At 40.0% G+C, this 24,848-nt stretch overlaps 1 protein-coding gene and 1 long non-coding RNA gene across 9 annotated transcripts; one reads left to right on the top strand and one right to left on the bottom strand.

Annotated features, from left to right (window-relative positions):
* The first annotated feature begins 74 nt into the window (after positions 1-74).
* On the top strand, positions 75-16,862 carry LOC133387253 (uncharacterized). Of its 8 annotated transcripts, XR_009763429.1 has the most exons (6): positions 77-146; positions 248-581; positions 2,258-2,304; positions 11,444-13,419; positions 15,316-15,492; positions 16,746-16,862. It is a non-coding gene; the product is annotated as an uncharacterized LOC133387253 (long non-coding RNA). The 8 variants fall into 8 exon arrangements; XR_009763427.1 differs by lacking the exon at positions 248-581 and having other exon boundaries at positions 75-146; XR_009763430.1 differs by lacking the exons at positions 248-581; positions 2,258-2,304 and having other exon boundaries at positions 76-146; positions 13,288-13,419.
* PXMP4 (peroxisomal membrane protein 4) lies at positions 15,182-20,671 on the bottom strand. The gene is made up of 4 exons (XM_061631651.1): positions 20,450-20,671; positions 18,160-18,222; positions 16,940-17,138; positions 15,182-15,504 (listed from the first exon to the last, which is right to left on the bottom strand). Exons 1-4 carry the CDS (start codon positions 20,560-20,562, stop codon positions 15,235-15,237), a joined length of 645 nt encoding a protein of 214 aa, XP_061487635.1. The 5' UTR covers positions 20,563-20,671; the 3' UTR covers positions 15,182-15,234.
* Positions 20,672-24,848: the final 4,177 nt, after the last annotated feature.

The raw sequence follows: 24,848 nt of genomic DNA, 5'->3' as shown, positions 1-24,848 counted from the left end.
TTTGCGGAAGGGGGAACGTAGCCTGGCCAATCAGAGAGAAAGAAGGCGAGAGGCGCGGCGGGTGGGCATGTGGGAGGAGACCAGAGGCGGGAGGAAGGATCATGGTGCTGTCGCTGCAGTGGCGCGCGTCAGGTCTCTCGTGTTGCGTAAGTGCTCATTTTCTGACGTCTCATCCCTTCCCAGTTTGCCTATTTTGCTGTAGCTTCACCATTCTATCTATTCCAGCTTTCTCCCCCTTTCTTTGTAGCTTCTCCGCCTTTTCTTTGGTCTCCGAGCGCTCAGCCCGATTCCTGGCACTTTTACTCAGAAGTAACCCCCGCCTTCGCATTTAGTGGAATATAACACACAAGGGCGCATAGCATCCCTGTCTTTTCTATGCACGTTTATTCAGAAGTTAGTCTTCCAAGCAACACTGTCTGCATAGTTGGGGCATCCCAGCTGGCAGATGCTGGGGCGCACCTTCGAGGCTGCATGAGAGTTTGGCTTCGAAACCTTTATCTCCGGATCCCAGACATGTGAAGGCTGGTTGCGATTACTGAGCCGTAGCAAAGCTGAAAGGAACATTTTGCACGTGCTAAAAGGTACCCTCTTTAGGATTAAATCGCACGAACCACCAAGTCAGTCCTGCTGCTGAAAACAGGTTTGAGCGATCACCCCATTTGAATGGGGCTTTAGTGCCAACTCCTTAGTTCTCATTCCCTAACTAAGCCTGACGCCTGTTCTAATACCCTCCCAAAAAACAGGCATTTCCTCCCCTTTCACTATTTATATACTCTTATTATTTATTTATTTAGAGGAAGACAATGGTAAACCACCCCTGAATACCTCTTACCACGAAAACTCTATGAACAGAGTATCCAAAATGTTGGAGGTTGCTGATTCATAGGGTCGCCATAAGTCGTAATTGACTTGAAGGCACATATTATTTATTTATTAAACACTTTTCTCACTGAAGTGACCCAAAGCAACTTACATTAAAAACCACACAGTCAATAAAACACACACAGTCAATAAAACGTAAAAAAACAATCTTTTAATATTTTTATTGTATGTTACTTTAGGTTCATTTTTATGAAGAAAAGCAACAGATTTAATAAGTAAAATGAATAAATAATAAAAATAAAAATGCACCAGCCAAAAAACAAGCACAGTAGTAAATAAAAATCTATAAACACATAAAATACAAACAAAAGGTCTGAAGGACAGGAGTGCTGGACCTGCTTCAGTAACAGAGGCTAGGAATAGCTGCAACACCACACATTACGGGCCAAAAACCTGGGTGAAAAGCAATGTCTTTGCCTGACACCTAATAATAGATAAAGATGGTGCCAGGTGTGCCTCCTGGGGACAGCATTTCACAGCTGGGGAGCCATCCTGAAAAGACCCGTTCTTATGCTGCCTTTGAACCCTATGAAGGAGCCACACGAAGGAAGGCCTCTGATGACAATTGCAGGATCTGGGTTGGTTCATATGGGGAGAGGCAGTCCTTGAGGTACTGGTGTCCTAGGGTTGCATAAGTTTTATAGGTCAAACCAAGAACTTTGAATTGAACTGGGAAACAGTGCAGTCATGCCATAATTGGTGTTATGTGTGCATACTGACAGTCAATGCAGTCAACAATCTGGGCCCAAATCCTGCACTATTGCACTACTATTCCACTATTGTCACCTCTGTTTCAAATTTTAGCTTGCAAGCACTTTGGATCAGGGATCTATCTTATTCCAGAGAGGTAGCCGTATTATTTAGTTATAGCAAACCCTACAAATCTGAAACATTTAGCTCTGGTCCACAGAAGTGTATGCAGTAGTGTTAAAGTGCCATAGGATACTTTTTTGTCTTCATACTGTCACTTTAGAAAGAGCTGGGCTGCTACTGGGAGAAAGGGTGGGAAATCAATCAAATCAGATCAAATCAATAAATAATAAAGAGCTGTGTACATTAATAATACTGAAGAACAACATAATTAATGATAATGTTTATTGGTCTTCAGGAAAGATGCATGTTTCCCCTATTCCATTATTCTTTGCTGACTTTCATAATCTCTGCTTTCCCTACCAGTTTCCTGAATACTAGGGAAGCAACAGGGAGAGTGGATTAGGGATTGTGTCAGATTGTAGCTAGCCTGAGTGGCAATCTTGCATGGGAACCACTCTCTGACAGCGTCAGCCTCCTGTGGTTCACTGCATAGGGCAGGGGTTGGGAGGCAGGAGTTTCCCCACCATTTTTATATTTTCTAATTTTTATTTTCTCTCCCCAGACTGAGCATGCATTGGTTATGGTGGCTGTTCTGCTGGCATGGTTGTGGTAGTGTATCAACAGGCTCGGAGGAATATAAATACAGGATTGCTCAATTATATATAGTGTTAAATGTTAAGATCTAAATGAAATACACAACATATTTCTGAATGTACATTATGTAGAAAAATAAAGTAAGGCATATGCATGAGTACACCAGGTCTGAGTTTTTAAATTATAATTCATGTTTAGATGTATGTTTAGCAAATCATAGTTCTGTTGTATGGAATTTAGTCATCCAGCAACTAAAGATTCATGAGTTACCTGCATTAGTGCATATAGTGGTGTAAGTGTTGGCCACTTTGGTAGGACTGAACGATCAGGGTGATCATGCAACACCAGCAGCTGTTAAAGGCTGTGTTAGATACAATTCTCTTTGCCATTGCACTCTATTTTTATTGCAACAGTGAAAATAATTGGGCCTCATTGATACACTGTATTAGTAACCTCTGTTTCTATTAATGTCCTATTTGGATTTTTTTTCTGTGATCACAACTTTGTTGAGTATCTAGAAATATTTTTTAAGAAAAGGGAAGTGAGTCACCATGGCTGGAATCCTCATGCAAACTCACTTTGAATTAAGTCTTGTTGAACAGAATGGTCTGGAATAAAATTGCTAGGTTAATGCTGCACATGACAAAAAAACACCAACAAACCAAGCTAGAGTTTAAAAAACAGAACAGAAGAAGATAACAGTGCACTCCTACACCCAGAAAATATGGTCTAGATTGTGGAGTTCCCTCCATGTGGCTTCAAATGTGCATTAGGCTGATAAGCTGCATTAGACACTCAGGAAAAGTTAGAATATAGACTGGTATAATAAGTGGTAGAGTGGATTTCTGATGAAACACAGTCAAAGGTTGTCCTCCTATTGAGGAGGTTTGCTGCTCAGGTTTTGCTTTCAAGCATAAGGCCTGATTTCCCTGTAGTGTTGGAGCCCACCCTGCCATTAGATAGAGTGTGGCAGCTCTCCTCAGGCAGTAGAGGACAGGCAGTACAGTAGGGCCCCATTCATATGGTGGGTTACATTCCAGACCCCCGCTGAAAAGCGAAAACCGCTGAAACGTGGAACTCATTGAATAGAATGGTGTGCGACGCCCGAAAACCACCTTAAAAGCGGAACAAGTGCCATATGAGTGGGGCTTTAGTCCAATTGCGTCTAATTGAGACCGCCGCATTAGCGAAGCGTCGTAAAGCGGGGCCCTACGGTAGTAGCAAGGTATTTGAGAACAGAGCTGTGTGTGCCATTTGGCCTGCCCTGTGCTCCCGTTAACCTACTGCCTTCAGATGCAGAGGAGAACGCTGTCCCAATGCCAGTACTGAACTAAGTTTCAAATGCCACTTTGACTGGCTTCTGTATGTGGAATGGATGGAGGTGCCATCTTGTTTTTTGTTCTCAGGCAGCAAAAGATGTGTAGCATGGTATACTTACTTCCATTTTTTAAAATCTTACATGTGATAATAATAGTATACTAGATATAATAAAATGCTTCACTGAAGAGAATTAGTCTGGATCACTTTCACATTGTTTACGCCGTAAATATTGTGGAACAGCTTTCCTGTCTACCAAAGGAAGGCTTTCCACAACAAATACAATCTTACTATAGAAACCATGCTTGAAGTGGTCCTACTTATTTGGAAATGTGGTGCAAGCCAGGTTTTTTTGGAGGTAGGGTTCTTGTGTCTTTTGTAGCTGTATGGTGACCACAAAGGTCAACCAATCAGCTTTCCCCCAGACAGAGGAAAGAAAAGGCTTCACCTGCAGGATTTCTGCCTGTTAGAAGCACAACAGCCCTGCTGGAGAAAATTGTTAGCATATTGAGTTTCCTGAGGAAACTGCAGGAAAGATTTTATGGGGCATCACTTCCCTTCTTGTAAAAAGACTTTCTGTGACCCTTGTGAGAAAAGTACCCTGTCTGTAGCACTTTATTGACCTTACCACAAGAAGCGGTCTTATACCAGGTCAGACAGTTTGTCCATCTAGCTCTGACTATCAGCTACTCTCCAGGGTCTCAGGCATAGATCTTTCACATCATCTGCTACCTAATCCTTTCAACTGGGAATGACATCCTGTATGTACATACTTAGAAGTAACTTTCACTGTGTTCAGTGGGGCATACCCTCAAGCATAGGATTGCAGCCTTAGGCTCTATCTGTGTGGGTTGAGCAAGGGGAAATTTTCAAACAGGTCCTGTGACTCAGCTCCCTAAGTGAATGAAAATTTAGGAGGAAAAGGAGAATGAAGAAATAAAAAAGTAATGTAGGCCTCTTTCATAAACAATGCTAAGGACACCTTTTTGCATCTAATGTAGCTTTTAAAAATGTGTACAATTAAGTATGTAATATTCCTTTGTAAAATATGTATATATAATCCTTTGTAAAAGATCTCAGGATTGTAACTGATCATAGGTTGCATGGGAGTCAGCAGTGTGATGTGGCTTTTAAAAAGGCCAATGCGATTTCAGACTGCATTAATAGAACTATAGCTTCAAATACACAAACCTTCAAACAGAAAGCCAATCAGATTAAGCAAGAGGCTTCACTTGGCTCATCCAAATATTTATACTTAATCATAGAATCGCAGAATTGGAGGAAGCCTATAAGGTCATCGAGTCCAACCTCCTGCTCAATGCATGTGCAATGTGTGTGGTATCTATGAGGTGCAATATTGCTCGCATGAAGAATGGAGGAGTACCTATGAACCTGTTTATTGCAAAGTCAGATCTTGATAAGAAACCTTAATAGCTGAAATGGCTGCATTCATAAAGTTGGTTTTACACACACACTGATTAGGTTTAAAACAAAACCAGTATTTCAGCTTATCTAGTGGCGTCTCATGGCTGCCACATATAGGTTGGAACTGTGGTTGGAAGCCTAGACTATTCTGGGATCATTCTGCCAGCCAGCAGAAGACATGTTAGAACATTCCTTTTCTACTGCAGAGTAATAGGAGAGTGACAAGTCTCTCCAAACCGTAGGTACTCTGGGCCCTTAGCCATAAGAAGAACCTCAGGCAAAAGTTTAACATCGATATTTTCAGTGCATTTGAAAATATAGAGAATGTACTAAGCACTGAGTAACTCCTTGCTTGCTAATGCACTTCTCAGTGCTCTTTTATTTTATAAGTATAATGCTTTAAAGCTAAGGATGGGTGAATCTGTCAATTTCAGTTTCTCCAATTTCTATTTTTTCCAGTCTTTCAGTTTCATTCTCTACATTTCCACATGAGTTTGATTATTATTATTTTTTAAATCCTCTGAAAATTCATTACCATTTTAGTACAAATTTATCCTGATATACATTTTTGTATGCAACTTTGTTTTACATATATTTACAAAGCAATTTTCCCTAATACATGCATTGTTGCATGCTATTTTCACTGATACATGCTTTTTTATGCACACTTTATTCTAGTATATGCACTTTTGTACATGTTACTTGGCTGGAAAATCATGCTGCAAAATTCAGAGAAGTGTAAATTTTGAAGGATAGCCATTTTTCAGTTCAGATTTTGTTTCAGAAAGTGTGAATTAGGTAGTTTCATCTTTAAGTGTGAACTGAATTGAATTTATCCCCCATCCCTATTTAAAGCTTTGTGATCAATAAAAGGGCAATATTCAAGCAGTAATGCTGCTGGTAGAGCGCATTCAGTAGGGCTCATGAGTGCTAATTCTGGTTATTTCCCTCTCTTTTTGCACAGCCTTGGGGCTACTACTTAGGATTCATGTCTTTACTATTTCATGGTAAATGTGTTCATATCGCCATGTGGGTAAACTAGCCTGTGTCAAAAGGATGAGGAAAAGGTACTTTCTTGATGTCAGTGTTTACAACCCTCTTCCAATTCACAGAATGATTTGGGGGCAATTTTGTGATGTCAGAAAGTACTGGCATCTCCATGAAGATGGAGCACCCTCTCTATTATCTTCTGGGACATCCTTTCAGATGGCATAAAACTGGTTATTAGTAAGGAAATTATTTACCTACTCCAACCATAATCTTTTTACCCCTCTGTCATATTGTCTGCTCCCCCTTCACATATGCTGTGTCAGAACCTGTTCATTTAATTGCAGCAGCATAAGTACTGCATCCTTGTAGTATGATCCCATATGCCTGTGGGATACATGTGAATGACACAACTACATGGATGGGGCTGTGTAATTGCCCCCCCTTTACACAGTTGTATTATTTATACACAGCTTGCAGCTATGCTGATTCACATGCATCACGAAGATACAACTCCTGTGTGTCCTGATGCGAAGGAGGACTGAAGTCTTACTAATTCCAGGCAAAGAATCATATCGTTTCTGTATTCTATCCCGTATACTGTTGGTATTTATATATAGTGTGTCTAATCGCAGAGAGAGAAAGTATGGTCTTTTTTTAGATTCTGAAGAACTATATTTTGAGATGAGTATTTAGCAACATTTAGTGGCATGCAAATGCCAAATCTGATCATATCATTGCAAACTGAGCAACAATTAGACCAGATGGATGCAGCCTATGACTTGATTCCCCCTCCCCCCAATCTATGAGAAAGTAGGGCAGAGTTTTGTGGTAGGTCTGCTCCCCCCTTCCCCCATGGAGACGCTGCAATTCTCTTAATGTGCAGTTTTTGGACACAGCTGCTATACCAGCTGTTCCTTCTACTGTCACAAAAGATGTCTTTTTTTTTTTAAGCAAGGCAGCTCCCATTGGCAGAGTGCTCAGAAATGCCAAATGGAATTAAAAAGTTTAATTTCAAATCCATGCAGTAAGTTTATCCAGGGTGAACAGATCCGCTTAACCACCCCCACCCCGTGGGTTTTCAGGCAGTCTACCAGCCCATCTACCTCAGGGAAATGAGGGCGCTGTTTTTCTTTAACGTTACAGCGTTCTGTTGTTTCAGAGGTGGTTAAAAGTTGTGTTTTAAGAGCTGCACTGCAAATTATGCAGACACTGGAAAGGATATCCATGCGCACAAAATAGGTAACATTCATACCTGCAACTGAAACTTTCAATCTTAATTTGTATTTCAGTTTAACAGAACAAGATGATGTACTTCTTTTAAGGATTGTAGTAGAGTTATAACAACAGAGGTGGTTTTCACATATACAAAGCCAGTCCTTACTAGGTAGTTCTTTGGAGGTCCTTCAGAACTAACCGCCTTTACTTTTGTGCTGTTCAAGAATGTACTTCTAAAAAAGAGAGAGAGGCTCAGCTTCAGTAAAATAATCCAGATATATTGTCCCAGTTCATTGGCAAGTTCTTTCCCCAAAATATCTGATTCTAGCCATGTTACAAGCAGTTCACACAAAACAAGGGTTGCTATTCCCAATGCTTATTGGCATTTCTTGTCCTACTAAACTGACTCTTAAGAGCCTAAACCAGGCTTTTATGGCCCTTATATGCAGCTAGAATCGAGGCCAAGAACTGCTTTCAATTTAGTGCTGGATAGCCAGGTTGGGTATTACACTATAGTTTTGTATCTCTATGGCCCTGAGTTGCTTCCTACAAAGGAAGTAATTATTCCTCCTAAATGGATAAGGCACTTTGGGAAAGGCCTATCTGTTTTCCTTATCAATGCAACAGTTCAAGAGCTGTATCTTAACGTCTGTTGCCACCTCACTTTTATTTCTCTTGTCTCTTTGCAAGTAATTTAAACACTATTACATGCCATTGTATGAAACTTTGTCAGTTTTTTCTAAAAAACGGTATGTAGGCTTGGGAGGATGTAATCTTGAGCAAAAAGCAGGGAGGCAGCTTATTCCTTTTCTATGCCTGTTGTTTTCCACACCCCTTCCTCCACATGGATATCAGTATCTTTTCTGCCATGGGAGAACAGCAGGGGAGGGGGTGACTATATGCTGAAACACAGTGAGGGGAAGAGTTAAGCTCAATATTGTAGCCTCCTGAGGCTGCTTCTCACTTTAAAAGAAAAAAAAGGATAACATTACATACACCTGTGTATAATGCCTAGTATGGCTCTTAAAGAATTCTTTAGAGATGAAAACTACACAGGTTACGGATGTATGTTGCTTACCATAAAGCTGTAATATTTGAAGGGCGTACTTATTTTTCATCTTTTGTACCACACAAAAACTTGTGCTGGGGCAAGTCATGGCTTCCCATAGTGTGTTTCTGAAGCGTAGACAAGATGAAAAAATATACCATAGTAATTCATATCCATCATGGTTCCGTAGTGTGTGTTCCTTAAGATGGCAATGTGTCACATGACATTATCCCTCACAATATGATCTTGTTCCATTACTGTCATTTTGTGATAGCTGTGATATGTTTAAGCGATTTTATGAACAACAGAACTCTGATTTCTAGAATAATCTTTCTTTAAACTAAACTAAAAATATTTAGTACTTCTATTCACAGGTCTTGTGAATGCCCTACCCCTTCCCCTGGAACCAAGGCAGTCAAAAATACCACTTAGACAGCAAGATACCTTTAACATCTATATGCTTTAACTAGAGTTCATGGCAGTATTTTCTATGGTAATATGAGATACCAAATAATAACATGAGATCACTTGTTTATGTCCATGCTGTTAGGAACAAGTATTTAATTAAGCATCGGTTTAATTCACAGGATCAATCATTTAGAGCAGAGGTAGACAACTTGGTCAGTATGGAAGGTCACACCTGCAAACATAGTAATAAGCTGGACAGCTGCAGCTAATATGCATATTTAATTGCTCATCATAGTTTGCATATCATTTTAAAGAAGCTGGCATATGCCAGATTACTGTTGACAAGCGTGTTACACTTGTACAAGATCCTTAGACTGAAGTTATTTCTTTTAGAGTAAAAAACATTAGTCAAGTTTGTAACATTTTAATGTACAGACTAAGAACTCTAGAAATATATGAATTTAGGCTTTTAAAATCACCTTAGTGTTCTCCATCACATTTACAAACATATCTTTACAGTCGTAAGGGACAGAAATCTATTCAAAATGCAAGCTGGTATTCTCAGGACTCTTAGAAGAATCTACAAGGTGCATGTGGTATCCCTATAAATGTTTAAATGGGGGAAAATCACATTATACAAAAGTGCAACTTAAAGCAGACATTTTGCATTTAATTAGTTTCTAAATACTCCAATATCCCACAAAAGGTATGATATAGCAGTGTTGGCAGCAGGGCCTTACCAATTAGCAACTTAAGTTTTTACTACATTTTGTTACAAGTACATAGGGCTGTCTGTTAAAATATGACCGATCTGCTACTTCAACTATATATTTCTATGCATCCAAAGTTGCCAGAAAACTGAAGTCAGGGTTTCAGTCTGTTGCAGATCTGAATTCTATTATCTTTTGGAAAATTCTGCCTCTCCACTGTTAATACTGTATTGCCGATCTAATAATCTCCAAACACTCAGCAAGCTGTCTGGGTGTCAGAACCCACACATTACCAAATAATAGGCTTTTAGACTTTCAGTTGACCATCAAGGCAAGCTTAATTGTATGAAGTCAGCAAACCAAACTGAATGCTATTACGTGCACATTTTTGTCTGTAGTACACATAAGAACTACTGGTCATAATGATGGCATAACTGGCCAAGAATAATCATTTGGATTATGAATGATCTCTAGAGTTTTCAACAGCTTTGGCTTCATAGAAGCAGAGCTTGGAAAAGTTACTTTTTTGAACTACAACTCCCTTCAATCCAATCCAGTGGCCATGCTGGCTGGGGCTGATGGGAGTTGTAGTTCAAAAAAGTAACTTTTCCAAGCTCTGCATAGAAGGGACTGTAGTTGGGATTCATCATCAGTGGATGTCTTCTGATCTTATGTTTGCTGTAAAAAGGAAAAACTTCACACATGGAACAGAATCAGGATACTTTACCACAAAGAAGGAAGAGAATAACTGTGTAGCACCATGAATAGCCCATACATATTAGGAAGTCTGTGCCAGTACTTCCATTTAAAAATCAGACAAAGGCAGTTACAGCAATTAATATTTTCAGTAGGCAAAAGCGGAAAAGTGTAATTAGTCACTACCACATTCTTGAAAAGGAAAGCTTGCAATTTTGTAGTTGGAAGAGCCAGTTTTTTTGAAAGCATGTCATTTCATTTAAAAGCCTCAACTCGCATTCTTGATACGCATGAGTGCATGGAATAGAACATACAGATTTATATGTAAAGACCGCATGAGTCAAGAAGGTGTGACTGGTAGTAGGCTCCCAATCTATGCATATGTGGGAAAACACACATGCATGCTCTACAACAGCATACATTGGCATACACATTTCGTCCTGACATCTGTGTAGGCAAAGTAAAATGTGTAAAGTGGCCCTTTGCTGTTTACCATCTAAATTATTTGGAAAACAGGTGTAAGGAAGCAAGTTCACCCACATAATGTGTATTTCACAAAAAGGCTCTTCTTTATTTAAAATCCTTTATATCCCACTTGTGTCCCCACCCCCAGGAAATCAGAGCAGTTTGCTCTTAGAAAAAGGAAACAAGCAATAGCAAACCTCAAAACTCAGGCTCTTGGCACTGTCAAGGGATCGTATGTTCTACTTAATTAATTAATATTTTAAATATCCACTGCAAGCATCTACCAATCAAGATCTCAAATATATGTTAGGAAGATTATTCTAAACACCCTTTAAAAAAAAAATACAATGTTATGACTGGAAAAAAACTATCTTACTGTAGACTACTTTCTAATATTCCAGGTTTTTAGAAGACAAATTAAGAATACAAGAGCATAAAGACTTGGTTTTTAACTTTTTTTTGCAATTTTTCAATATGTTTCTCTCAGCTTTTAACTTCGTGCAGCTATTTACTTATTCCAATCTCTCAACATTCCTTGAAATATTGTAGTAGTTTGCATAGTTTGCATTTGTAGATGTTCCTTGCACTATTTCATCACTCTGTAGAAACAGTGTTATTCAAGCACAATAGAGTCATGGCAAATCAGATAGGGATGGATATTTCCCCAATATTGGGGACCAAGATCTGTTGAACAAAACATAAAAGAACTGAGCTTTCAATGAGAAGCCACAATTGGAGCTGTTGTAAACACATATGCATGTCTGTTTTGATCTTCAGAGTAGGGATGGTTGAGACTTGCTTAATTTTGATGTGATGGGCTGCTTGGGAGGTGGATTTTCAAACTGTCTCCTTATTCTTGTTTGTGTTTCTTTCTTATTAGCATGAAAACCAAACAGAACACTTAGCTTGCCAAACAATACGATCTGGAAGGGTGAGGAATGGAACCTACGTATCCAAGAGTCTTCAGACAGACCCATTACTTCTAGTTCACTTCCCTAGCACACACTGGCATTGTTCAATCACATTAGTGGCAGAAGGGATTCGACCTCGCCTATCCAGCTATAGGAACAGTGGTGGATGTTAAATGCTATTTAAAATTATTCCAGCTACCTCCCTGGGAAATTGACTGACTTTGTAGCATAGTATTCTGTTCTTACACAGCAGGAGAGCTGGCAGGTATGGAGCAAAAATACGTGCGCCTCATACTTTAGTGATGACATTTCTCTTCAGGAGTGGAAGGTACATTTATCAATCTCTTTCATTTTCTATATATAAAATTTTTCTTTATAAAGGCCTGCAGTTTCATAAGACCCAGCTCTTCACTACGCTCAACATCTAAGGCCCTCCTCCGGGTGCTTACTCGGAGGGAAGCTCAGAGGGTGGCAACAAGGGAGAGGGCCTTCTCAGTGGTGGCCCCCAAATTATGGAATGATCTTGCTGACGAGGTGTGCCTGGCGCCATCACTTATCTTTTCAGCGCCAGGTCAAGACTTTCCTCTTCTCCCAGGCATTTTAGCATGTGTTTTAAATTGTTTTAAATGTTTAAATTGTGTTTTAAATTGTTTTTCAAAGATGTGCTTTAAATTTGTATATGTGTTTTTAGTTACTGTAAACCGCCCAGAGAGCTTCGGCTATGGGGCGGTATATAAATATAATAAATAATAAATAATAAATAATAATAATAATAAATAATAATAATCTTTAAAAGGCACACTTAATTGCCACACATACGTAAAAGGTGCTGCTGCGGTGGGACCACAGTTTGATGTGTTTTTTGGCAGTTTTGTTCTCTCAATTGCAGACAGTTAAGACAGTTTGCTAGAAAAGCTTAGTATTAGTGTTCTGGGAATAGGAGGACAGCAGATACATGTAAATTAAGAAAATATATTGCAGACAGTGTTAAGATTATACTGACTTTCTAGCTGGCAACAACTACTGTCTGTCTGTTGTTTGGGATAGTAAGTAGAAGGTAGTGGCTTTCGATGGAAGCATCCAAATGTTGGGGAGAGATAGTAAATGCTCAAGAAGACAGCTGCTGCTTAAAATATCGAGAATGTTCTGAAGCTGTTTGGTGTATTCATTCTTTTGTGTGTCTGACTTTATGGAACACATAGTGTGTCTGACTTGATGGGGAGATGGTTTGCAGACGTTTTTACATGTGTTAGTAAAGATTCAGGAGAATGGAAGATGGCAGCTCAATAATCTGATCAGGACAGATGTTCAAGGACACACAGGTACCAGACAAGCAAACCATTGAAGGATGTGACAAAAGGACAAGAAACATACACCAGTGGTGTTGCCCTGTTGTTGTTTTTAAGCTTCTTCAGCTCAGAGGGCTAAATAATAAACCAGCACAAGCAGGTTACCAAGCAAAAAGCATTGATCTTGCCCTTTAATCAGCATTTACCTATGTATATTCAGTTAATAATCCAGTGTTTTTCTTCCCACAGAGTGCAAGAGTAGTGCAAGGAGATCTGCCATTGCCAGCCCAGAGGATTAGGCTGCAAGACTTTCTCTTTCCTAAAATGATTCACTAATAGGCAAAAAAACCCTTGCAGTTTAAGAATGTACCTATAGCCAATAGATCAAACTTTAAAAAGCAGGGAAACTGGGCAGCTATAGTGAATGCACCGGGGGAACAGGAGACCTGACCTCCTCTCTGAGATATTGTACTGCCCTACAAATTTGTCAAAATGCAAACACAATTTGGGTTGGTTTTTCACAGTCCAATCCACTTCCTGTGCAGCTTGGAAGAATTTGGAAACATGTCTCTAAGCATATGGTGAGTGATGGCAACACCTGCAATCAGCCCAAATAACAGCCCAAATGACGTCTGGCATTACTCGCTCCATATATGGTAAGAGCCTTTGTTGTAGAAGTCTCGATTCCCACTGAGCGTTTTATGTATCGCCATGAAAACGTAGAGGGTTGCTAAGCAAGCATTTCTGATTTCAGGACTGTAAGTTTTGTAAGGTTTTGTTTAGAATTGTGCTTATGGGAAACAGCAGAATGGCATGGAGGTATTTTCAATTTAACATTACGGAATGCGAAAAATCCATGCTGGCTATAGTATACAGCCATTCTTGTGGCTGTATAATTTACAGTGCAATCCAAAACATGAGGAATCAGCTGGGAGGGGGCAGCATAAGAGTCTACAAAAAGCTCCGTAGCATCCACTCCCTGTTTGGGAGCCACCGGCCCAGCTGAACATCAGCTGCATCGGGAGCCAGATGGGAAGAGCTTGCTCCCACGAACAGGCCTAATAGGGAGTAAGTGGTCCCCATAGGCCGCCATTGTAATTTATTTACTGTGGCTTATTAGCCAGTGGATTTCTTGTTGGGATCAGGACGCAGGGGAACACTGAGGGGGACTTGGATGCTGTGTAAGTCCCCCCCCCTGCAGCTCCTCCCCTGCCACATCCCATTTTCAGGGCTTCTGCTGGCTCTCTGTCTGCTGGGCTAGCTGTCCCTGGTAGACTCCCGGCGCCGTTGGCAGGGTCCTTGTGCCATGGTTGGTGGCTTCTGCAGGTGGAACCCAGCGGAGCCAGGAGCCTGCCAGAAATGAGTTGGATTGTGCCCTTAATTTATAGTCAGTGGCTTTCTTTATATTTAACATTTTCTGATAAGGCAGGGTGATAAAAGAATCATTCTAATGATCCATTGGTACTTTTGCTTCTATGACAGCAGATTGCTGATCAACTATATTTTTGTCAGAGGTTTACTTACATACAGTATCATCAGCTTTGCCAACTGTAAGAACAGTTGTGTATAGTTGCATCTTTTGTTCTAACTGAAAGAGGCTAGGGCCAACGAAAACTATTCAGGTATTTATATACCCAACAGTGAAGGGCATCACAACAGGAACAAATTATTCATTCGCCACCACATCCATCCTTTCACCTTTCCAATTACTCCATTCTCCCCCCCCCATGTTTTTATCTAGACTATGAGCTTCAAGGAAGAGACTTCAATTTATTGAATAAATGTTGGCATTTCTCTTAAGTTGCTGATGATGGAAGCCTTAAAAGGGCCCATCCCATTGCAGACAGTCCATATTGTTCCTTTAGCAAAGCCTCTCTCTGTTGCTCTGTTTTTTAATATCAACATCTTTTTCTAAATGCAGCTTTACTGGTTTTTTGCTGAAATATGCCATTATTATAAGAAAGGGGATGAATTAACGAATACAAATATAAGAAGTAAAGTTTCCAAGTACCACTTGCACAGAAAGATCCTAAACTTGAGCTTTGTGTAGTATTATCTACTACAGAGAGAATTAACTTATTTCACTAATGGAGGAAGCAACAATTGCAAATAAGTAGGCAGAGACTTACCTATATCATCTGGTATTTTAACATTATATAAAATATTTTCACTGTATTTTTTCAAGTTTTATAGCTCTTTTCCACCACCATCCCAAGCAATTCCACAGCTGTTAGGGTAGAAAAGGAAACTGGCTTTCTTACAGACCAGAGGAACACCTTACAAAAAAACACAGATTTGCTTGTAATATGGTCCCCTTTTCAAGCTCTAATCAACAGAAACCAGAAGTCCACACAGAACAGTGTGGCTAGACTCATATAGAGATCCACCTCTAATGTTAACAATTTTCAGTCAAGTGTGTTCAAATAAAAATGTTTAAGCCCTGCTGTTGGAATGTGGAATTCAAAGATCTTTCAAGACTGTTTGGTAGCAGGTCTTTTGTTATATACAAGGAAATCAGAAACATCATGCCAGACATTACTGTCATCATACAGGTAGGTCATGGATGATTGCAATGATGGCTGTAGAGTGTGCCGGTGGTACTCAAAGAGCCAGAGAACAATCCCCCAGACCAGAGCAGCAAAGAGTGGGAAGAGATCTTGTTTTGGCTCTGGGATGTAACCTTTCTCCACTGCCAGTCGGGACAAGCCAAACAGGATACGAGACAACAGGTACATGTTTATCTGTATGGGGAAATTTGAATGACTGTTAGGCAAGTAATATATCCAAAAAGCGTGATGATTTCAAACAATCTAGGAGGACTTCAAGGTGGTTTTATGTCAAATTTTCTTTCAATTGGAATGTTTTTGTATTCTCTCATATTGGCTGATTGCCCTTTTGAGCAACAGCTTATGACTGAATGTTACCAACTATAGTTGCTTTAAAGATTAGTTTTGTGTGCAGTCTTTGCTCTGTTACAAGATTGCTGTTTTCACAGCTGATACACCTGCATATGGAGTGCAGGTATGAAGGCCCGGGAAAAAATGAAAAATTTTGAAAAAAGGTGGTTTTGCTCTGGTTTTTCCAATGTCTTTTTTGTTTTGTTTTTCTCAAGAAGTATTTTGGGCAATGACATGTAAAAGGGTACAGAAGCTTATTTCAATCTGGGCAAACCTTCAGTTTTTTAAAGTGTAAGATAAATATGATGACAAATATGAAGAAGCAGAAACTGATAGTGATAGCACAGAAATTGAGTTTGATTTAATTTCATGTAGTAGCCACTGAGTGTTGGTCTTGCCCCCCACCCCTTTTTCTCAGCTCTTTCTATGGAAATAAGTGCTTTATGTCTGCCTGACACTGTGCGGAACTGGGGGAGACATAATAATTTTTCTATAGTTCCATTTGTAACAAAAGAAAAAGTAATTTAAATATGTAATTATTGTCTGAATAAACTGTACTTTTAATATACCAAAAATAATAATCTAATGTTATACGTAGTACGTTCTATGTTTCTAAAGTAAAAAGTGACTTTTGATATGTAAAGGGTGCTAGTATTACATATTTTTAAATTTCCCCCAACATTTCCATTCCTCCCCCCCCCTCAAAAAACCCCCACCTGTTCTTTTCCCATGGCTTCAAAATTTCTGGAAATTTTATATGTCTAATGCATTTATTTTCTAAGGAGAAATGAAATATACCTCGTTTTCCCTAGTCTGTGAAAAAAAGCAGGGGCTCTTCCTGCCACAACTTTTTTAATGTGAAACATCACAAATATCACTAACTGCAACTTTTAAAGACAAACCTGCTCTCCAGGAAGAAGCAATGTGCTGGGCTAGATGGGTTACTGATGCACCAATTATAGCAATACTTAGATTTTGTTAAAGCCTGATCAAAACAGGCAGCTGAAGACAGCAGACACAGGTATTAAAAAGGAATTACTAGAACTCAGCCATAGCTCATTTCTTTCTTTCTGATTATTCTCTAGAATACTTCAGTGAGTGAAAGAAGCAGAAGAAACGGGGTGCAGTTAATTTTATTGTCCTCAAGAGCTTTAACTGGAAGAGCGTATATAGGAATTCAATAAAAGACCAGTGATATGGAACTAACATCACTTGATTTTCATTCTGCATCATATGGGCAAACAACATAAACCCAACAGCACACAATGCAATTGCTTACCTGGCTGTTGATATTGTTATTTTCTCCAAACACTAACCAGCCCCCGATACAGGCTGCGAGGAAAGAATGAAATGGAATCTTCTTTCCCTGCATTTGTGACTGTAAGGCCATCAGACCCTTGTATGTGAATACAAAGTATGCCAGGTTTCTGGAATGAGTGTAGGTGGCCCGAACAATTGCTTTCAATTTCTCCCTTAAGCTAAGAGGGGAAAAATGCAGAACTGTTATTGCAGATATTACCCTTGCCACAAAAGTACTAATTTAAAAACTAATTGTTAAGTTGTTACCTGTGATATGCTTCAGGTAGTCATGATGATAGTTTGCCCCAGTTTCAGAAAACAGAATGCTAAATACATGCTGGGCAATCTATTGATAATTACATTAATATGGGCAGGAATATGTTCTACAGTGAATCCACAGACTTAATTCATCTTACTATTTCAAAACCTCCTGCAGCTAATGACATCTAATGGCCAATCCTACACCTGTTTACTCAGTAGAAAGCTCCTCCTCCCTGAAAGGAAGTCCCACTTTTTTAGCAAATTTACTTTTGAGTAAATATTCACAGAATAGCACGAAACACATCATTTGTAGCCTTTAATTAAAAAAACCCTCTACTGATCTAACATGTGATCTAGTTTCCTTGTGTTCTATAGAAATGAAAGACAGAGAAAGCATGTTCTGATTTATTTTTGATTGGAACGGCTTTACTTTTTAAAAACTGTATGATTATATTGTTTGTAACTCACCCGGAGACCTTGTGGTGAAGGGTGGGCAAGAAATCAAATAAATTTATTATTATTTATTATATTTATATACCGCCCCATAGCCGAAGCTCTCTGGGCTGTTTACAGTAACTAAAAACACATATACAAATTTAAAGCACATCTTTGAAAAACAATTTAAAACACAATTTAAACATTTAAAACAATTTAAAACACATGCTAAAATGCCTGGGAGAAGAGGAAAGTCTTGACCTGGCGCTGAAAAGATAAGTGATGGCGCCAGGCACACCTCGTCAGCAAGATCATTCCATAATTTGGGGGCCACCACTGAGAAGGCCCTCTCCCTTGTTGCCACCCTCCGAGCTTCCCTCCGAGTAAGCACCCGGAGGAGGGCCTTAGATGTTGAGCGTAGTGAAGAGCTGGGTCTTATGAAACTGCAGGCCTTTATAAAGAAAAATTTTATATATAGAAAATGAAAGAGATTGATAAATGTACCTTCCACTCCTGAAGAGAAATGTCATCACTAAAGCATGAGGCGCACGTATTTTTGCTCCATACCTGCCAAAAATAAAATAAAATAAAATATGCACAAGTGTACAAATAATATTTAATTTTTTGAATCAAGTTATTGATTCATGTGTTCCATTAGTCATAAAGTAGCCAGGTTTGCAGAGAGAACTCTTTCTCTACTTTTGTATCATATGTATAGGTATGCAGGTTATAGAACATAGCTGGGTTTGATTTACAGCACAGGTGGGAAACCTTTGGCCCTCTGGACATTGCTGGACCACAACTCGTATCATCCTTGGCCATGGCTGTGGCTGATGGAAGTCTAACACTTCCTGAAAGGCCGCAGTCGCCCATCCCCCTGACCCCGTTTTACATGTAAACTGAGGGAATGAAAATGACCTGTGTCACAATAAGTTAAATATGATTCCACTAACATAGTGTATAAATTTGAAAATGCTGAAGTTCACAATCTCTCTGTAACAGCAATATTCATATTCTTCTGGTAAGCCTGGCTCACAGTGTATACACAAACTAATCTTTTTTATTCATATTTATAAAAGCATCTATCACTTTGCAGACAAGAACAGAAAATAGCTCCCTGCCCCAAAGGGATTTGTAAGAAGAAGTAGATAAAACAAAAAAGTTTAAATACATATAGGTACATGCCAACTAAAATTATGAAAGCTACTGAAAGGGTAAAAGAAATACACAAATATATTTCATAATGGAATGGGCTATAGAGAACCTAGATGGAAGCTAAGTTTGAGTTTAGAATGAAAGACAGAAATGGATGTGTATTGCTAACGTCTTGCAGAAATTCTAAGGATGCTTCCAGACTGTCAATATTTTTGCATAGGATTCAATCACATACCAACAAATTTAGGTTTGTACAATTAAAGTTGACTGGGAGGTCTTGCACAACAAACCTGCTTCCAATTAGACTTTTTGCTATAAGGAAAGTGATGAGAAAAATGCACTAGAAAGTAGGGGATAACACTTGCTTTGATGGAATGTCATTTAAATTCCCTGCAAACAAATCAGAATAATGCTCATTAAACAGTCACCATCATCTAATCTTCCTGCAAACAAATCAGGATGAATGCTCACCAAACAGGTTGTCTGAAGCTCCCTAAAAGGCATTGATCACAATAGAGTTTAAAATGAGGGAGGTAGGAGCAAGACTGATGAACTTTAGAAGATGTTTGGGTGGGAAAGTTGCCATACAAAATGAGATGGTCAAAGAACCCAAGCTGCAGATGAAAAGATGGATTATTCTTAGCAGTGGAGGGTATCAGGGTGGGGACAGAATGCTGGTGAAAAGACTACAGTAGCTGAGGTCAGAAACATTGTCTTATTAGAGAGGACACTAAACAATGGATGGATTTTAGAAATGTGTATAAAATAGAAAGCAATAGGATTCGGCCACAAATCAAGTTTGAGGTTTTAAAATCCAGGATGTATGTTTAGGCTATTGGCTGCAGCCTATAAGCGTTCCTAGGGTTTGCCTTATTTTGTACAAATACTTTAGGACTAGTATTTGCAAGCCACCATCCTTTTCAATGGCTTTTTTTCTCTCTTAAATGTCAGTGAAGGGCTCAGACCACTCTGAAAAACAAACCATAAATATGGATTTTGGTTCCATCTGAACAAGAGATCTCGTTGCTGACACTCTCATATGCTGCCTCATCAAGATGAAGGTGTCATTTGAAACAAGAAACTTTCACAGCGGAAGGCACGTCCGCCATGGGACTTTGAAGTATTGAAGTAAGGCTTACTTAGCCCTTAGAGATTCAAAGTCGCCCCCGCGCCAGAACAAGCCGATCTTCTCACCATGGCGAGAGGATTGCCTGCTACACACCTCTTTGGTGCCCTTTTTTATTTTTTAAGTTCAGACGGAGAAAACACCTAACACCAAAGGAGTTGTAGGAAATGCAACACTCTCTCAACCAGTATTTTGGTTGGTAAAGTTAGAGAGCCTACCCAGATCCCTTCGACGTAGGACGGAGTCTTTCCCCAGAGCTTCTAGTTAAGGCGATGCCCACCCATATTCATCGTAATTCCCCCAGGCACCTGGTTGGCCACTGTGAGAACAGGATGCTGGACTAGATGGGCCAACTGGCCTGATCCAGCACGCTCTTCTTACGTTCTTAATGCTCCGCCCACTGCTGCCAAGGGAGTCACTAAGCCTCTTTCCTGGGCTAGGGATGAGGTAGGAATTAAAGGATGTAGGCGTGTGAAAGTGAGTCCCGCTGCAGCCAACCCAGCCCTAGCTTACACTGCTCCGTTACGGAAACCTTTGACGACAGCCAACGCCGCTTGGTATCTACGCTGCTGCAGGAGGGAGTTGACGGTGTAGAGCAAGGTACGGAACATCGCCTCGGCACCCATCGCAGAAGACTCGTCAGACGCACAGTGATCCCGGCAGTTTCTCAGGTTGAGACGATTTTCCTAGAGCACAGAATGTATGGAAATGGAGCTTGAGGAAAGAGCGTCCGTGTGGGAACCTAGCCCGTGAACTGTGGTTCCACTCATGTTCTGGAGAAAGCGTAACAACAAATGGGGCAGGGGAAAAGTTGTATAGGTTTACTCAGTGGAGGCTAGCTCCTTAGGGCAAATGGAGCATTCCCACACCAACCTTAGCCTGCCCTCAACCAACTCCATTTGTTTGCCCTGCTGCATAGAAGCAGTCAAGAGGTGGTTCAGCCTGTCATTGGCTCTGGCTCCACCTACTGTTGGTCTGCCCTACCAGTCCCTATGGGCACCAACTACCACTGTGCTTCCTCTTGTATTCTGGATGTCTACCTTACACTTTTCGGGTGGGAAAAGGTTCTTCATACAACTGACCTCTGAGCATGGGGGGAGGGGGCGTTGAGGTGACAAAAGGTGTCAATTAAACTAGACTTGCCTTTGCTATGTTAATCTATAGTGCCGTCTTCACGATTTATGATTTAACGTGATTTGCAGTGTAATCCTGTAGATGTGTACTCATAAGTCCCATTGAGTTCAATGGGGCTTAACCCCAGATTGGTAGGTATAGGTTTGCCGTGATATACACCTGAGATGAAGTCCCATTGAACTCAGTGAGGCTTACTTCGGAGTCGGCATGCACAAGATTATACTGTTGGAAACATACTGAAAATTAGCAAAATTAGTTTGCTTGAAATATATGTATGTTATTCTTCTATAGCCTGCATCCTAATAACGTGTGTGTACTGGTTAGCATGGCATTTAAAGTAAATTTCACGAATAAAGATCAAGATGATGTATACCTCCCATCTGATTATTGTGACCCCATCCCAAACTACAACATGCTGCAAGGTTGTCATAAACCGCTCTCAGCCTAAGTGATCCCCTACATCTACAATATGGGAATAACAACTGTGAACTATATTTTCATTTGCAGCAATTTTTTTTTTAAAAAACTCCATTCTTCTACATACAGTAAGTCCAGCGTATTTTTGAAAGAGCACAAACTTCTTTTTGCTTCTGCATTATATTTTACTGGAATGGTGTGGGGAAAATGCTGTTGCCAAATCACAGCTACACTGCAGTCCTGGATTTTTCTGAGCTCCCTTATGAGCACACTTCATTTCCATCTCCAGGGTGGGGGGCTCAATCCACTGCAATATTATTTCCCAGTGATTGTGCCGCCTCCTGTGGTTTGTTCTAGCTTATATTTTTCCTTGTCCAAGTGGCTGCCTTTCCTCTTGTCAGTTCTAGTTCTCTTCTCAGACACCATACTGTGTATACATTATACATATTATGTATGTGAGTGTTGTTTGTGTAGAACCCTTCTCCAGCTGTCAACCATGTGGCTTGCTGCCAAATATTAGGTTATCTATTAGTTTTATTAATTTTTAAATTTTAGTTAATATACCTCCTTTTCTCCAGGATTTCAAGGCAGTTTACAAAATTGAAAACAAATAAAACAATAAAAACATACTAAACAACTAGCAGAAAAAAGAGCAATTAAAAATCAGTTTTTTTCATATTTAAGATTCTAAACTTTAAAAACACTGAACATTTAAAGGACTGCAAAGTTAGCACCATGGTGTATTTATGGGGGCACATTCAATAGCAGGGACATCATTACAGAGAAATCTCTGTTCCTCACTGAAGCAAACCTCACCTGAAATAGATAGTATTTGGAAAAAGTTATTGGCCAATAAACTGAGTGGCAGGCAGGTTGATGTGGGAGGTATTTGGCTATAAAGCTTTCAAAGGTAAGCACCACAATTGGACCTGGAAGTGAACAGGAAGCAAATGAAGTTCTTGTAAAACTGGCAATATATGATCTGTCTGAACTGTGCCAGTAAAAATTAGTGCATTCCAGACTGAATTTTCAGAAGCAGACCAATCTGTGTAAAATGGCCAGATACAAATCGTTACATGATGTTGTAGATATTGCTCCATGACGTGTTCATAAATGTAAACCAACATGCATTTATATGCACACTTTACCCTAGTATGTGTATTTTATTTTACATAATACCTTGCTGGAGAAGTGCATTGCAAAATTTGGAGAAATGTGAATTTTGAAAGATACCTGTTTCAGTTAGTATATTGTTTCAGAAAGTGGGAATTCAGTAAGTTCACTTTTCAATGCAAACTGTGCCAATTGAAGTCTATGTCCTTTGGGCGATATGGTTACTTGAAATGAATGAATGAATGAATGAATTCAAAGATACAGTTGGTGAGGTGAGGTTCTTTGGATGTTCCACAAAGATGCAAAAACGTGAGAGCATTGTAACATAAGCTCTACAGCAGAGCAGGTGTCAGAAGTGAATTTGGTTGCATTGCAGGTACTTTCAGCCTGCCATAGTCCGTGAGAGCCAGTGTGGTGTAATGGTTAGAGTGTTGGACTGCGATCTGGGAGACCAGGGTTCGAATCCCCATACAGCCATGAAGTGCACTAGGTGACCTTGGGCCAGTCACTGGCTCTCAGCCTCAGAGGAAGGCAATGGTAAACCCCCTCTGATTACCGCTTACCATGAAAACCTATTCATAGGGTCGCCATAAGTCAAAATCGACTTGAAGGCAATATATTTACATTTAACACTGGCCGTGGCGCAGAGTGGTAAACGCAGCTGAAGCTCTGCTCACGGCCGGAGTTCGATTCCAACGGAAGGAGAAAGTCGAATCTCCGGTAAAAGGGGTCGAGGTCCACTCAGCCTTCCATTCAGTAAAACGAGTACCCAGCATATGCTGGGGGGTAAAGAAAGACCGGGGAAGGAACTGGCAATCCCACCCCATATATACGGTCTGCCTAGTAAACGTCGCAAGAGTCACCCTAAGAGTCGGAAACGACTCGCACTATAAGTGCAGGGACACATTTACCTTTAGCAAACTTGTATTTCAACCAGCAGGTGGCAGCAAATAAGCTCCTTTGGTTCTCTGCAGCATCAGCCAAACAGAAAAACACGCAAGATCCAGGAACGCTCCCTTTTCAGTGATTTAAGCTAGGATGGATGAGCCCTTGCTTAAAGATTTCAGCCAATAAGCTAAATTGCCCAAACCTAAAATTTAGCATCATGCAGAGTCCTGGAATTTCTCTGAGAAAGCTCGCTTCCTTCCAAAAAGTCTAATTTATGAGTGTGGTATCTGGCTCCCTGCTTGCAAACATAACAGGCCTTTTCCCATGGGTGTCTTGGCACAATACTGTTCCTGGTCCACAAGTACTGTGCAGAGAATATTTTCTTGGGTCTGCAAAGACTAGTATTGGAGCCTTTGTTAAGCATCAGATGAACTCAACAAATGCTCTTTTAAAATCTTCATTCCATCCAGCCCCAAAGGTTCTAGTGGATCATGACAGAGAACCTCTGATGGATGCCTTCATTCTCTTTTCTCTTCCCCTTCTGGGTGCCAGTGTTTTGCTGAGCTGATACTCTCATGTTAGGTCATTCAGTGGTTTCATAATAGCAGAATATCCTGCATAAATTGTATGTAGTATTCATAAATCCCATAATGGTGATCCCTGTAATGGTGAGGGTGTGACCAATTAACAAGTATTAATTCTGTCTGGATTGGTACTAAGTCTATCCTGTAACACTACATGCCCCATATACTTCACAAAAAACTGTAATTTTTCTTCTAACATTGTGTCTTGTGTTGCAAGATCCTGCATGCAGCAGGGGATTAGACTAGATAACCTCCAGGGTTCCTCCCAGCTCTTGCTTCATCTGTGAATGTGTCAATCCACCATCTGCAGCTCCTTCTACCACTTGTCTTCAGAGGGAAGTATGTGGAAAATGGATGACATCAACAGAAAACAAGAACAGATTGCCATACATCCCATGTATTCCTAATATATTGTGTCTTTTGGTAGATTTTAACTATAAGCAGATTTGAGAGCAAATCTTAGTTGAAAAGCAGGTATAAGCTATTATTATGTTTGGATTTTTCCTTGGGAGCAAGTCTTATTACACAAAGTTGGACCTGTTTCTGAATAAACATACTTGGGAGCAAGTTGCATCTGATCATTTAATTCTGCTCTAATCTTCCAGTCAAGTGTCTGTTAGTACACAGTTCTACAGCAGGGCTTAAAAAGTACATGGTTCTGTGCTTTTTGATTTCCCCCCCTGTATTTGCCTGGTGGGCAAATGGGATGTAGTAACACTCTGTCTCAAAGCTTCCAAAAGGGGAGTACAGGAGGTAAAACTGTATCAGGATCAGAG

This window comes from Rhineura floridana, chromosome 6 (assembly GCF_030035675.1).
Source record: "Rhineura floridana isolate rRhiFlo1 chromosome 6, rRhiFlo1.hap2, whole genome shotgun sequence".
NCBI classification, from domain to species: domain Eukaryota; kingdom Metazoa; phylum Chordata; class Lepidosauria; order Squamata; family Rhineuridae; genus Rhineura; species Rhineura floridana.
This window is presented reverse-complemented; position numbering and strand designations above follow the sequence as displayed.

What these genes read in the sequence shown, in the direction of transcription:
- PXMP4 (XM_061631651.1), bottom strand. Translation starts at nt 20,562, where the DNA reads ATGGGTGCCGAGGCGATGTTCCGTACCTTGCTCTACACCGTCAACTCC. An exon ending in TTTCTCTTCAGGAGTGGAAG is followed by an intron (nt 17,139 to 18,159) that starts GTACATTTATCA and finishes TTCCCCTCTTAG; the next exon opens with CTTAAGGGAGAAATTGAAAG. An exon ending in ATAACAATATCAACAGCCAG is followed by an intron (nt 15,505 to 16,939) that starts GTAAGCAATTGC and finishes TTCCCCATACAG; the next exon opens with ATAAACATGTACCTGTTGTC.